The sequence below is a fragment of the Diabrotica virgifera genome, chromosome 4 (assembly GCF_917563875.1).
Source record: "Diabrotica virgifera virgifera chromosome 4, PGI_DIABVI_V3a".
Classification (NCBI taxonomy): Eukaryota; Metazoa; Arthropoda; class Insecta; order Coleoptera; family Chrysomelidae; genus Diabrotica; species Diabrotica virgifera.
The window spans coordinates 194646604-194662332 of NC_065446.1; the positions used below are offsets into that span (position 1 = coordinate 194646604).

At 33.2% G+C, this 15729-nt stretch overlaps 1 protein-coding gene across 1 annotated transcript in view; it reads right to left on the reverse strand.

The window, feature by feature from the left end:
• LOC126884056 (aldo-keto reductase family 1 member A1-like) overlaps positions 1-15729 on the reverse strand; it is a 106653-nt gene that overhangs the window by 11060 nt on the left and 79864 nt on the right. The window contains exons 3-4 of the mRNA XM_050649843.1: positions 15426-15673; positions 2473-2733 (exon numbers count right to left, since the gene is read on the reverse strand). Of these exons, the coding sequence (XP_050505800.1) occupies positions 2473-2733; positions 15426-15673 (509 nt within the window). The remainder of the gene's footprint in view (positions 1-2472; positions 2734-15425; positions 15674-15729) is intronic.

Genomic DNA, 15729 nt, shown 5'->3' on the forward strand with positions numbered 1-15729 from the left:
CCATATATTGGCTCTTAACACAGGGGAGTTCGTTAAGGGGGGCCCGAAAATAAAAATCTATCGTTAAAAAAATTCCAAATTGTCAGATTAAGATAAGGTAAGTTAAGTAGGTGCAAAAGAGTATATATTTCAAAAATCTGACGATTTGAGCCGGGCGTAAGGAAATGGGTGAATCCCAAAGTTTCACAACAAAAAAGCGAATATTTCGCGAAATGAATGACAGATCAAAAAACTAAAAAATATGTGCTCAATATTTTTTTAAAATCTTTCTAATGATACCAAAAACGACTTCCCACGGAGAGGGATGGGGGGTAAATTTAATATTTTAAATACGAATTCCGCGATATTTCGCGAAATGAACATCAGATCGAAAAACTGCAAGATACACTTATTCAATATTTTTGAAAAATCTATCGAATGGCACCAAACTCGACCCCCCATGGAGGGGGGTGGGGGGTACTTTAAAATCTTAAATAGGAGCCCCCATTTTTTACTACAGATTTGGATTGCTTACGTAAAAATAGGTAACTTTTATTCGAAATATTTTTTCGAATTATTTATAGATAACGATATAATCGGAAAAAACGATTGTTGGAAATGGAAAATTAAATTAAAAAATGGCAAGCGCCCACTAAAATGGAAAACTTTACTTAACTTTTTTTGATTTTAGGACCTACTCTTCACAACCCAATAGGTCCCCAAAACGCTCGAGTGACTGCACATTTAGCATACTTTGCTCCCCTACCAATAGAAGGTTATGTAAGATTTGTGTTTGTTTATTTTTTTTCTTCTTCTTTTATGGCCTTTAGCCTTTAACTAAACCGATTGTAGAAGCTTTCTCGAGATCCCGAGATGAAGAGGAAAATGCCTCTATTTTATGCCGAGGACCTAAAATAAGGACTATACACTATTATCCAATTAGTTTTGTTATAGTGTTTCAGTATTTTATCCCTCGTAGCTTGAATGTGGTAAATTAATTGCTCATCGGTAGCGTCTCTATCAATTTTATTATCAAGTTCATGAGCCCAATATTTCCAGTTTGTCTAAACGTAAGTTTACTCCAATTACCAGGGAGTGTGCAATATATTTCCCTTTCGAGTATTGAAGGAAGTGTTTTAAAGCTTCTCAGATACTGACAAAATTTACTGATCAGAACCCATTCTTTATCTAATATTTTGCAATTACATTTAGATTTTTGGTGTTGTCGCAAAATATAATTAAAGAATTTTTTACACTCAAATCCCATGTTAGCATCTCGAAAGTTGAATGCCGTTTTGTAGGCACATCTAATTTTGGCATAGTCATCTTACAATTTATGGCCTCGCAATCACCGTTAAGTTTAAGTTGCATTTGCCCTGAGTATTTTGAGCTTTTTTAACAAGGTATTTAATGTTGTCCTGAAGCTATTTCCTTGTGGCATTTTTATAATTAAGTATTTTCTATGGGAGATAAGCCACAATTTTACTAAAAAATGAATTTATTAACGTTTCGAAGCCCAAATCGGGTTTCGTTGTCAAAATACAAAATACTATTAAAATAAACAAAAATGTTTTATTTAATCTGACTCATTTATATTGGTAATTCAGACGTATATTATACATTTTAAAGTAGAAGACTTTAAAATAATATCGCCAATGTTAACAATAATAGATTAAATAAATTATTAGAAGATTTTTTTTTACTTAGCAACAACATTTTTGTTTATTTTAATAGTATTTTGTATTTTGAAAACGAAACCCGATTTGGGCTTCAAAAAGGTATTTAATTTTATTTACAGGAGAGTTTATATCTAAAGCAGTATCATTTATATGATTTTCTACTTCGATCTCATCCTCCAAATAATCAAAATCCTTTTCGATGTCTAAACTATTTCGATTTGGTTCAATAATTTTTATTAAATCCTGGACAGCTAAGTTTAGAATATGTGCGAAACAGACAAAATGCTTATTTTAAGCATGCAACTACACATCAACTTTGCGTTAGTCAGGAAACAAATGCAGATCGGGGCTCCCCCAGCGGCAGTGGATTCCGTGTTAACACGCAACGCAATAAAAAGGTCGCCGGATAATCACCTGACCGAGTAATCAAGAAATTTCAATATCTTGAAATTTCTTGAGTCAAGACAAGATATAGGATGTCAAGAAAACGTCGAGACAAGATTTTTCTAAATTTCTTGATTTTTTTTTAAGACAAGACAAGAAGTTGTTGTCAAGACAAGAAATCTTGCCTTGTCAACCCCTATCCCTATATAATAAGTAATTTCACTTGAACAAAATATCACTTTTGATCTTTGTTTTTATTTACTCGCACATGCAATTTGGGCTGATTAATTTGGTTATTTACTCGAACACGGCTAGTTAAGGCATTTCTTTTTATGCAACTTGTTGTAATTTCAGCGGTACTAATAATTTATTGGATATTACTTCTATTGGTACAAACCTAAAATGTACTTTCTACTTTACATATACTTACAATGGGAAGAATCCAAAATCACAAACACGAGCTTCTTCGCCTACATCCAAATTTTCCAGTTGTTTCATATCATCGTTTTCAAGATTAAAATCAAAAACGTTAATGTTCTCGATTACTCTCTTTGGATTAACACTTTTTGGTATTGGCACAATGCCTCTTTCAATAAGGAATCGTATCAAAATTTGTCCAGTAGATTTACTGTATTTTTCGGCCAACCCTTTAACAACGGGGTGTTGCAGTAAATTTGGTAGCTCTTTTCCACTAAAAATTAGGAGCAGAAAAACAATTAAAAAATAATATATGGTACTTACTTCTAAATAACAAGAATTTATATGCATATATAAATAATAAAGATACCTATTAAAGAGAGGTACAGAAAGCTCACAAATAAAGTGTATACAATAACTGTAACGTCACATATTTGTTATTTATATTTAAATATTTTTTTTTCATTTTTCCAATTTCGGTTGATTTTATTCGTTTCTTAACTGTGTGTTTTGTTTTACTATTTTTTTCTTCTAGTTCACACTCTAGTGAACAAATATCCTGCTTGATATTTCACTCATCAGTTAAATATTCTGTCCTTATCTGTACCGCATATTTACAGGCAATAGTTAATTTAATCAAATGTGTATAAAAGTTCTATACCACACTGTGGACAACAGCACAGATGGTCTGCTTGCCCCTCGACAGACGGAATGGGACGTTTCATCGCCGCCGGTTCATCGCCGCCGTTTCGATGCCGCCGGTTCATCGCCAGTCCATTTCATCGCCGGCCGTTTCATCGCCAGTTAGTCAGTTGATCTTGTATTATGGGAGATGACACGACACGACGTTAACTTCAGTTCAAAACTTATGACACATAAATAGATAAAGAATATTAATATATTAATTTACTGTTCTATTTCTACTTCCCCTAAATTTGATACTAAGCAGTATTAAATTTGTAGTGTTCAATTAAATTTTATATTATAAAAGTTTAAAAGTCTATTAAAAGATTAAGTATGGCAACGGGAATGGTCATATCTCGCATTTCCTAGAATTCCTAATTAATACTAAAAATAAATAATAAATGTAACTGTCGAAAATTGGTCGAAAATTAGGAAATATATCAGCGATTAACTGACTGGCGATGAACCAGCGGCATCGAAACGGCCGGCGATGAACCGGCCAGCGATGAACTGGCGGCATCGAAACGGCGGCGATGAACTGGCGGCGATGAAACGTCCTAGACCCCTCGACAGATACCCCCAACTGTTACAGTACGAAAAGTGACACCTACAAGTATACATAACACAGAACCACTACAAAGCAATAATTACATAAAAAACAAGACCTTACAAATGAAATAAAATCAACAGTCCACTTCACCTCCATGATTTTATTTAATTTCCGGAAAAAAGAAATGAAACAGAACACTTCATAAACACCATGACAAATCAACTATATGGACATAAAGTTCTCACCTCAGCGAAAAACAACACAATAAGCCAAACATTTACACAAATTCTGCACTCTTAAACAATAGACACGCCTACTACACACTATACAATACACTAATTACACTTAAAAATCCACAGAGAACGGCAGTTCTCACCAGTGGCGCACAACACCCCTACAAGCGACACTATATATACACGAAATTTTCGATTTTCTAAACCTGACCGAATGGAAAATTGGGCCACATCCCATCTTAAAGTTTACGAAAAGACTCGTCCATACATATATTATTTCTCCATTTTGGTCCAAGGGTGTGGAATTTACGGCCCTTCCCATTTAAAGCCTGTTTTTCGTTCTCATCCCCAAAACTCCCAAAAATTTAAAAAATTTAAGCCCGACCTTTGCGGCTTCTGATAGCATAGATCATTACCTTTCCAACGCATGTTTAATTTTGAAAATCGGTTGTACCATCCAAAAGTTATCGAGCTCAGAAATATGACTCAATTTTTATTTAAAAAATGGAAAATGTTTGTGGATATGTATTTTTGTATGTATGTATATGTGGAAAAGTTAAACCGATCTGAATTTTTTTTTCTGTGTTTCAAGAGGGTGTGAGGGCCGATTCAGAACCGGTCTAATTTTTGACTTCTGACTACCCGTAAGTTAGCTAGAGGACTAAGTAGATACAAAATAGCATATTTTTTGGGCGTATATATCTTAGGTTCAAGAAAAGACAGGAAAACCGCAAGTACACAAAATTAATAGGGTTGAGTTAAGCTTTCAAATGGCTCTTAAGCGATCAAGCTGAAACCTACGCACTGCTCACCATAGCCAAAAAACTGAAAAATTAAACTTTGAAAATTTTGGTTTTTCGACAATTACTCAAAATTTCAACCTACGAATTGCGCCAATAACTGAGCGTTTGTAGAAGGACTCAGGACGCGTCTAACGGTTAATTATTTATATGGGAAATAAGCCACAATTAAAATGAAAAAAATATAATTTTATTAACGTTTCGACGCCCAAATCGGGTGCCGTTGTCAAAATACAAAATATTACTAAAATAAACTAAAGTGTTGTTGCTAAGCAAAAAAATTCTTCTAATAATTTATTTAATCTCACTCATTTATATTGGCAATTCAGACATATATTATACATTTTAAAGTAGAAGACTTTAAAATGATATTGCCAATATTTATGAGTTGCGTTCCTGGGACGACTTACTGAAAGATAGTTCATTCGATTACAGGAAATTAACCCCAACTCAAGAATATCCGTCATAAAAAATTTATAGCATGTGATATGTCTTTAAAAAGACAACCAAATGCAACGACAGTAAAATTCTCGCGTTAGAGACTTCATAGTAAATCACAAGGGAAAACCAGGAAAAACCTGTGATACTATCCCGACATCGTAAGTATTTGGTCTTACATTAATTTACTCTCAAAAACTAATACCAAATTCTGACTTGTAACATGTTTAAATTATAAATAATATTAATAATACTAGATATATAAGTAATACTAAAATATAAAATATGTACTAGCTCGATATTATTGACTTACTAATCTTGGTATTTTCTTTCTATTGACTTCCTCTTTGTTTTTATTCAAATATGTCAACACGCATGGGATAATGAACATAGAGTTCAGTGGAGAGATTCAAGTATAGTCCTGAAAGAATCAGATAGTAAAAAGAGAAAAATCAAAGAAGCGGCTCTAATTATGCTAAATGAAACCAATTGTGTCGCAAATTCCTCGGTAGAATGCAGTAGGATGTGGTTACCCATACTGAAAGAGGAAGTCAATAGAAAGAAAATACCAAGATTAGTAAGTCAATAATATCGAGCTAGTACATATTTTATATTTTAGTATTACTTATATATCTAGTATTATTAATATTATTTATAATTTAAACATGTTACAAGTCAGAATTTGGTATTATTTTTTGAGAGTAAATTAATGTAAGACCAAATACTTACGATGTCGGGATAGTATCACAGGTTTTTCCTGGTTTTCCCTTGTGATTTACTATGAAGTCTCTAACGCGAGAATTTTACTGTCGTTGCATTTGGTTGTCTTTTTAAAGACATATCACATGCTATAAATTTTTTATGACGGATATTCTTGAGTTGGGGTTAATTTCATGTAATCGAATGAACTATCTTTCAGTAAGTCGTCCCAGGAACGCAACTCATAAATATTGGCAATATCATTTTAAAGTCTTCTACTTTAAAATGTATAATATATGTCTGAATTGCCAATATAAATGAGTGAGATTAAATAAATTATTAGAAGAATTTTTTTGCTTAGCAACAAAACTTTAGTTTATTTTAGTAATATTTTGTATTTTGATAACGGCACCCGATTTGGGCGTCGAAACGTTAATAAAATTATATTTTTTTCATTTTAATTGTGGCTTATTTCCCATATAAATAATTAATCATAAAAATGCCACAAGGAAATAGCTTCAGAACAACAGCGTCTAACGGTGTATACCTTATATCTGGGAAAATTCGAATTTTTAAGTTATAGGGTTCATAAATATGATCAAATCTATTTCTTATGGGAAAAACGGATTTTCAAGCTCAATAATTCCTGTAATACGTTCAGTTATCATACTCGATCTTGGATGCATCAGATACTACTTGTCAATACGTTTCAAATTCATGTTTAGTGATCAACATCAGGTAAGCCGTTCAGAAATTATAGAGCTCCAAAGTATAATTAGTCCAGGAACTGAAATTTTTCACTTCGCAATTTTTACAGAATGAATAGATTTGTTTAAAAATTTGACAATAAGTAGTGGATAGTCCAAGGATCAAAATCTATATGACGCCGAAAGACGCTTTTACCAAGGGGGTAGTTGCCACCTCATCTCGAGGGTGGAATTTTTTTTTTTATATTTTGACCGCAAATGCTGGTAAAAATATTAATTATAAACAAAACATGTTCATTATACATTTTTTTGATAAAATTAATAGTTTTCGATTTATTAGTTATCGAAGCTGTTAGTTTTATATCGGACAGATTACCAGATAACGGCAGTTCTCGCCAGTGGCGCAGAAATACACCCCCCTACACGCGACACTATTATATACACGAAATTTTCAATTTTCTAAATCTGACTGAATTGAAAATTGTGCCAACCCCCATCTTCAAGTTCAGAAAAAGACTCAATCATTTATATGTCAACTATCCATTTTGGTCCAAGAGTGTCGATTTTACGGCCCTTTCTATTTAGGGTCTGTTTTTCGTTCTGGTCCCCAAAACTCCCAAAAACTTCGAAAATTTAAGTCCAACCTTTGCGGTTTCTAATAGAACTGATCATTACCTCTCCAACGCATGTCTAATTTTGAAAATCGGTTGTATCATTCAAAAGTTATAGAGCTTAGAAATGTGACTCAATTTTTATTTAAAAAAGGGAAAATATTTGTGGATATGTATGTATGTGTGTTTGAAAGTTAAACCGATTTGATATTTTTTCTCTGTATTTAAAGAGGGGGTCAGGGCCGATTTAGAACCGGTGTAGTTTGTGACTTTTGACCACCCATAAGCCAGCTATAGGACTTTGTAGGTACAAAACGGCATATTTTTTGGGGGTATATATATTCGGATCAAGAAGAGGCATGAGAACCGCAAATATATCAAATCAATAGTGTTGACTTAGCTTTCAAATGGTGTCCAAGCCGTCAGGATCAGACATATACACGGCTCAGTATAGCCGAAAAACTGAAAAACTAAACTTTGAAAATTTTGGTTTTTCGACAATTACTCAACATTTCAACGTACGAATTGTGCCAATAACTTAGCGTTTGTATAAGGACTCAAGACGAATCTAACGATGTATACCTCATATCCGCGAAAATTCAAATTTTTAGGTTATAGGCTTCATAAATATGATAAAATCTATTTTCTGTGGGAAAAAAGGTTTCGAAAGCTAAATAATTACTGTACCTAATAGCTTCAGTTATCATACTTGACCTTAGATCCATCAGATACTACTGGTCAATACGTTTCAAACTCATGTTTACTGATCAAAATCGGTTAAGCCGTTTAGAGAAGTTATTAAGATACAAAAGTATAACCCAATTAACGATTATTCCCCAAATGGTTTATGAGTTGTAGTGGTTACGACGCTAAATTTGATCTGGCAACGGGCAATCCGACTTCATTTACCGGCCATCTCAATATATTTTTTTTTTTCAATCTATTTCGAATAGAAAAAAATCTAGTGTACATTCGATGGACACTAGATGATTTGGGAGATACTGCAACAACGGTGACCATTTATAAAGCTTGACGTGTAATAGAGGAACATTGCATTCAACTTCATACATTTAATTTATAAATAACTTTGAAAAACTCCTGATACAAGAATAAAAAACCGCTAAACGCCGTAAAAATGAGTGGCGCATAAAATATTCCAGCTACAAAAGATCTGATATGAATGTTATGTGGCGCGAAAATGGATTTTCATTTGATGCAAAACAAAATTCTAGTTTTATTTTAAAAGATTTTTCCATAATATTTGCTAAATTTGAAGTAAACGCGCCACAAAAGAGTTTCAAAATTCAAACTGTATCAAAGTTACTCTTTTGTGGCGCGTTTACTTCAAATTTAGTAAATATTATGGAAAAATCTTTTAAAATAAAACTACAATTTTGTTTTGCATCAAATGAAAATCCATTTTCGCGCCACGTAACATTCATATCAGGTCTTTTGTAGCTGGAATATTTTATGCGCCACTCATTTTTACGGCGTTTAGCGGTTTTTTATTTTTGTAAAATAATATACTATAAAATTAATAAAATTATAAAAACACAAAAAACTAATAAAAATTTTAAAAATAACAAAAAAAATATTCACAATACATACACATACATATACCACCTCACTCACCAAAAGAATGCTCTCTTCAGCACATCATATCACTAAACCAAAACAAAACAAAATACACATTACCAATTATCACCTTACACACATAATTCATAAATACAACAAACATACATATCAAGCGGAAAATTGAGCGCTCGCGTACACTCATTCAGAGTCGACTAAAGCCATACAGGGTAGGAGGAATTCAATTTTCAACGAAAACTTTTCGTTTATAAATTCGCAAAAGTGTGTGTGTTGTTGCGTTGCCGCTCCTGAAATATCTAGAGGCCACCTAGCGATGGATTCCTATGTAGTTTTGTCTTCTGAATCCAAATCTGAAAACGGCATCATTTCGCTATCTCTAACCATCTTCCAGATATCCGACCTCAAAGTCGTCATTGTGACGTCACAAGCCTCCTTTAAGATGTCATTTTCTTCCGACATAGAAACGTCAACTCTACTTTGTTTTCGTTTGACGCAACTAAACGTTAACATAAAATTGAAATGTCAGATAAACAAATTTTATTTATTTATGTTAATGTAATGTTAAATGCACCTGGACCAGATCAAATCCCTGTTGAGCTACTTAAACTTTTAGATGAGGAAAACATTACCTACTTGACTACTTTCTTTAACAAAATTTACAACGAAGGAAAAATACCAGATGATTAGTTGGAGTCACTGTTTATAACATTACCAAAGAAAAACAGGCCCACCAAATGCAGCGATTTTAGACTAATCAGTTTGATGAGTCACACACTTAAGATACTTTTACGTATTATACAAAACCGATTATTCCTTCTGTGCGAAACTAGAATGGGTAATAAGCAATTTGGATTTAGAAATGGTCTAGGAACTAGAGAAGCACTATTTTGTATGCGCGTTCTATTACAAAAAAGTTGTGAATTCCGAAAGAACGTTTATGTTTGTTTTATCGACTTCGAGAAGGCATTCGACCGAGCACAACATGATACATTTTTCGATTGCCTGCAGGCAGCAGGACATGACCACTACGATATAAGACTGCTGAAATACTTATATTACAATCAAGTAGCCTCTATCCAAATTGGAGACAGTCGTACTGAAAAACTTCCGATAAAACGTGGAGTACGACAAGGTTGTGTTTTATCACCCACCCTGTTTAATCTGTACTCTGAAGAAATCTTTAGGGAGGCTTTGGATGACAGACAAGAGGGAGTCAGGCTAGGCGGAGAAGTAATCAACAATATTAGATACGCTGACGATACAGCCATTTTTGCTGAAAATTTACAAGATCTTCAGACACTACTAAATCTAGTCAGTGAAGCAAGTTATCGGAGAGGCCTTAAAATCAAAATTTCAAAGACAAAGTGGATGGCAGTTGGAAAGATTAATATAGATCAAGGTCAGCTTTCTCTTGATGGAGAGGAGTTAGAACGGGTAAATCATTTCAAGTACCTTGGCAGCTGGCTAAATGTAAATTGTGACTCTGATGAAGAGATAATAACTAGGATCGAAATATCACGGAAGGCTTTTATGACCTGGAAACCAGTTTTATGTAACAGAAACCTGTCGATGAATATTCGAAAGAAGGTGCTGAAATGTTATGTGTGGTCTATCCTATTGTATGTTTGTGAGACATGGACGTTAAAAACCACAATGCTAAACAAAATAGAAGCATTCGAATTGTGGTGCTATCGACGAATCCTAAAGATATCGTGGATTTCGCACACTTCCAACGAAGATGTTCTTCAAATGCTGAATTCAGAACGTCTGCTCATAAGCATCATGAAGAGGAGAAAAACAGAATACTTCGGCCATATAATTAGAGGACTTAAATACCATCTGCTTCGCCTTATAATACAAGGAAAAGTGGAGGGAAAGAGATGGATTGGTCGAAAGAAACTTTCATGGCTGCGTTATATTAGACAATGGTGTGGCTGCACAGTAGAAGAATTATTTCGCGCAGCAGCCGATAGAGAGAGATTTCAAGAAATTGTAAACATGATGACGGCCAACGTCTGAATACAGACACGGCACCTAAAGAAGAAGAATGTTAAATTACAGTTCAATATTTTCAAGGAAAACTGTTTATTTTGTATTTATTTATTGTTATTAGATATCAAATCTATATTATACGAGGTATGTCTAAAAATATGAAGTTCGATCAAGATTAAAGTATCTTTATTTTTCACAATATTGAAAAGTGTTATTATCAAAAGTTGTTTGGAGTTAAAAACTATGTTCTAATATGCAATTATTACTTGTACATCCTTCTAAAGATAAAAAAATATTTGAAAATTTTTCTCAAATTACGGATACCAATACCATTTTCATTCATAACTCTTTTATAATTAATTTTACGAAGAAAAGTTAATTATAAAAAGATCTGCATGGTCTAAAATCTAAGATGCAATCATCATATATCAAAAATTTTGTAAATTTTGTTCGAGGTATGTCAAAAAATATGAATTTCGTTCGAGAGTAGAGTACCTTTATAGTTCACAATATTTAAATTAGGATATAATTGCATATTATTATTATTAATAGGATATATTGCATAGCAGTTAATACTAAACAACTTTTCATAATAGAAATTTTCCATATTATGAATTTAAATAGGTAAATAAACAAAGTTTTCGTTATGATAATGCTCGCATTTTCAGCTTGTTATCATTTGCCTTCACTAAAAAGGGTTATACTTATTTTAGGTAACAGCACTGATGATGCTCTACTTAGATCGAAAACGTTCTATGACAGATGAGGCACTTTAAGGGTATTTTAAATAAATATACCTTTTATAAAGGGTTTTTTCATTAAAATTTATTTATGAATTAACAATTATGATAATTAGGCTCGTCCCTATAAATGTAGCCAGTCTTTGTGTGTGGGTCTGGAAAATGTTTGGCTCTTTCGTTAGGTCTGGTTGCTTACAAAAATTATTTCTCTCTCTCTCTCTCTCTCTCTCTCTCTCTCTCTCTCTCTCTCTCTCTCTCTGTTGATTAGTATTTGTTGTATCAACAATTTAATTTTTTGTTTCAACGAACTTTTAGACATTGATCAATATGTTTGGTTATTGTCACAATGATTGAATAATAATTGTGAAAATAACTAGAGCACATTAATCAATAACACTTAATTTATTCAGAAAGTTAGTTTCGAATATTTAATAAATAATGGTAATTCTGGCAGCAAAGCACTTTCTTGATTTCGTAGATGATAAGTAATTACCTTGGTTTATTCTGACAACGTATATATTTCATTAAAACAATGTACAAATGTTGGTAATATAGAGTAATATTTGATTGATCCATAAATGTAAACTGATTGTTGTGGCAACGAATGCATTAATCAATCTACTGCTGCGTTTAATAACCACAATCAATGCGTTCATGGTAACAATAAACGAAGTTATTGAAACAATAAATGTTTTGCTTGACCATTTAAAATGTAACGGCTTTTCCTTATCGTTCTTTCTTAAACAATGCCATTACCTCTGCCGAAGTGCTGAACAATTTCATTTCGGTTCCAAGTGTAGTCCATACTGGTTTTCATTTTTTTCAAATCCTGGGAAAACTAATTAGTATTTTTGAAAAATTTAAACGCATAATAAAATATTACAGTATTATCGAGGGTCTGAAGTCGCTGAGAATTTCTATAATGATTATTTTAATAAGTCACAGGGGTGAAAAAGAGAAAATTTAGTATGATTTTTAATTTCAAATATACCGTTCAAAGAAACTTTCTATTTATTTTAAGGGACTTTCAGCCATCGGTAATAATCTAATCTTTCATTCTGCGTTTAAATTTTAAAAAATACTTATTAGTTTTCTCAGGATTCCAAAAAAAAAATGAATGCATTTAAAAAGAATTCGATCGAAATTTTGCACCTGCGCTCTCCAAAAAGATTATACGATAAAAGTGTTATACATTTTTGGAATCACTATTTCAAACGCTTTTAAATGAGCTGTCACATGATGTACTTTCCCTTAAAAAAAAACAAAGTTGTGGCTGTCACCTGAAGAGGGATAGCGTAAAGTTCGAAACATTGATGTTATAATATAAAAATGTTGAATGGGTCTGTCTTTTACTTCATTCATCGTTATAATATACCTTGATTATTTTAAAAATCGACCTGTTCGAGCGTTTTGCTTATGTGCTGAAATAAATAAGTTAATAACGGGACAACACTTTTTCCAGCGCACTGTATAAGTGAAATCATATGAGAAATCACACAGTGTAAAGTCCATTAGGTTTAAGATAAAAAAGGGAGATTTGTAAAATTATTATTAATCAATTAATATTATATATTCTAATGCATTCAGTAATTATCAATATAAAATACGTTCATAGTAGGGATGAATAGAATTGCTTGTAAGAATAAACGGAAATAATTGTAGAAATAAACGAAATACGTTAGGAGAAATAACACTGTTATTGACACAACGAATAGTCTTCGTCGGTCAATTATCAAAGACGTTGTTGTTTCAATGAATAGTGTTCCTTGGCAGTGAACAGTGTTCGTAATATTAATAAATGGAAGTTCATCCATTCAATAAACGTAAAGGCGCGTTTTCACGGTACACTTTTGATGATCATCCCGGATGAATCATCCAAAGTGATTGCGACGATGAAAGTAATTATCGTTTACATGGATCACCAAGACTGAATTAGTCTGTTCACTTACAAATGGCGCCGACTGAAGTTGTACGTGCTGGAATTGGCATAATAACTGAATGTCTTGTAAATGAACTTAGATATGCACATGAAAAATAGAAGATTAGAAAAAAACGACGTTGGTGGGTAAGGCCGTAGATAAATCGACGCTACAAAATGGGGGCGTCAACGTGTTTGTTAAAGGAATGGTCTACAGAAAATCAAGATATGTTAAAAACCCATTTAAAAACGTACAACTACGCACTTTAAACACGACAATAAACATCCACGTGGACGTGTTGCCGCCTTTCACTAGTCACTGCCGATGACTCACAGCAATAAAAGCATGTTTACATGGTTCACTTTGGATGATTCATCCGCGATGCATCTTCTAAAGTAACAAAAGTGGAACTCGGTTTAACTTCGTTCAATATTAATTTTGAATGATCATTTTTGATGATTAATAGTTTACACGATTCATTTATGTTTCACTTTGGATGATTCATTCGGGATGATCATCCAAAGTGTACCATGAAAACGAGCGTTTATACATTGGATCAACTAACGAACATAATGAATTGATGAACATCACTTCGTTGTTCCAATAAAACCAAGAATTGGACAAATTTTAAGTATTGCTTAGTTGACTGAATTAACATTTTTTTTTTAATATTACGTACCTTTTTCGTTGAGTGTACATTTAATGCCTGGTTGCACCAATAGATCTTAAGCTTAAGACGTGCCTTAAGCTCAGCTTACGAAAGATACACGTTGAGCCTTAGATCAATTTTTTCAGCTTGCTACTATGGATTGCCACGTGGATTACACCTTAAAATTCGTCTCAGTTAAGACGTACTTAACCCTCCGTTAGGCGCGTGGTCTACAATCGTAGACCACTCTCCTTTAAGTTGTCGCCAATTGCATAAAACTGCACATACGCCCCCATCCCGCTTAGTAGCTGTCACTAATACTTCCAACTTACTCTTCAGTTTGCTAAACGCCGCCGATCTGTTTGCATTATTTTTTTACCATTATTCAAAGAGCACTGGTCTACAACCGTAGACCACGCGACTAAGCGCGTTCCAGTTTTTAGTTGTATATATTAAGCTAATGTAGCCTGCTGTGTATATAAAGCTAATAACATAAATGAAAATGTTTCAAGAAGCGACTTCATTGAAAACTTAGCATGGGAACTAATCAAACAGCAAATTGAATATGGATAAACTATGCCTTCCCTGCTAAGAGAACTTAGACGACGAGCTCGCGTACTGCTCGGAGTTCAAGAAGTCGTACCCCCTTCCCCTAATATTCCAACAAATTACGTGGGACGAAGTTGTATTTGTGCATGAATTTGCAATATGTCAACAAGAAGGGCATGCCAAATATGTGACACATTTGCATTTAAGGATTATTTTGCGGATATTTGCACTGAATATTTGACGGACTAAAATTGTGCCACTTTGACCATTTAATAGTTTTGTTCTTTTTTTACTTTTTAGTTCTATTCTTTATTACTTATCCCTATTGGTCATTCTATAAGTTCAAAGATAAAAAATGTTTTGTGTTTTTTACTAAATTGAGCTTATTTTTGTGACCATTTTCATTTACTTGCGAATAAAGACCCAAAAAATCATGACTTGGTTTTTAATTTTACCATTGTCAAAATGAGAAAAGCCAAGGAACAAAACATATCTAACATCAAAGTGCGAACATAAATAAACATGTTATTAACCACTAATTTGTTAATTTTGCCAAAATCCGGTATTATACGACAAAAAACTATTGGTCTACGATCGTAGACCACGCGCCTAAGCTTGTCAGCAATAACGACGCGCCTAACGTAGGATAAGAGTCGAAAATGATGGTGCCACGTAGGTGATACTGAAAGCCCTATTTATAAGATGAGCTGGGCTAAGTTGGAGCTTCAGATTTGTTAGTGTAACCAGGCATTAATTACATAAGGAAAATAGCTTAAATCAAATTTTAATACTCAGTACTTACTCTACGCCCAAACTAGCTAAAAACTTGTTATATCCAGGATTTCCCAAAGGTGAATAGCCAACGACCACCATATCTTTTTTGAGGGCGAAATTCACCAAATCCTTTTGTTGAAGATATACGTGAAGTTCGACCTGTAGACAGGATGGTTGGATTCTGCACGATTTTAAAATTCTTTCTATCTGTTTCTGAGTAAAGTTTGAGACTCCTATGGACTTCGTTCTACCTGCGTCGACTTGTTCTTCCATTTTCTAAAATAAATAACAAGATTGTGAGATAAGTACCTAAGCTTAAAATTTCAATTAAA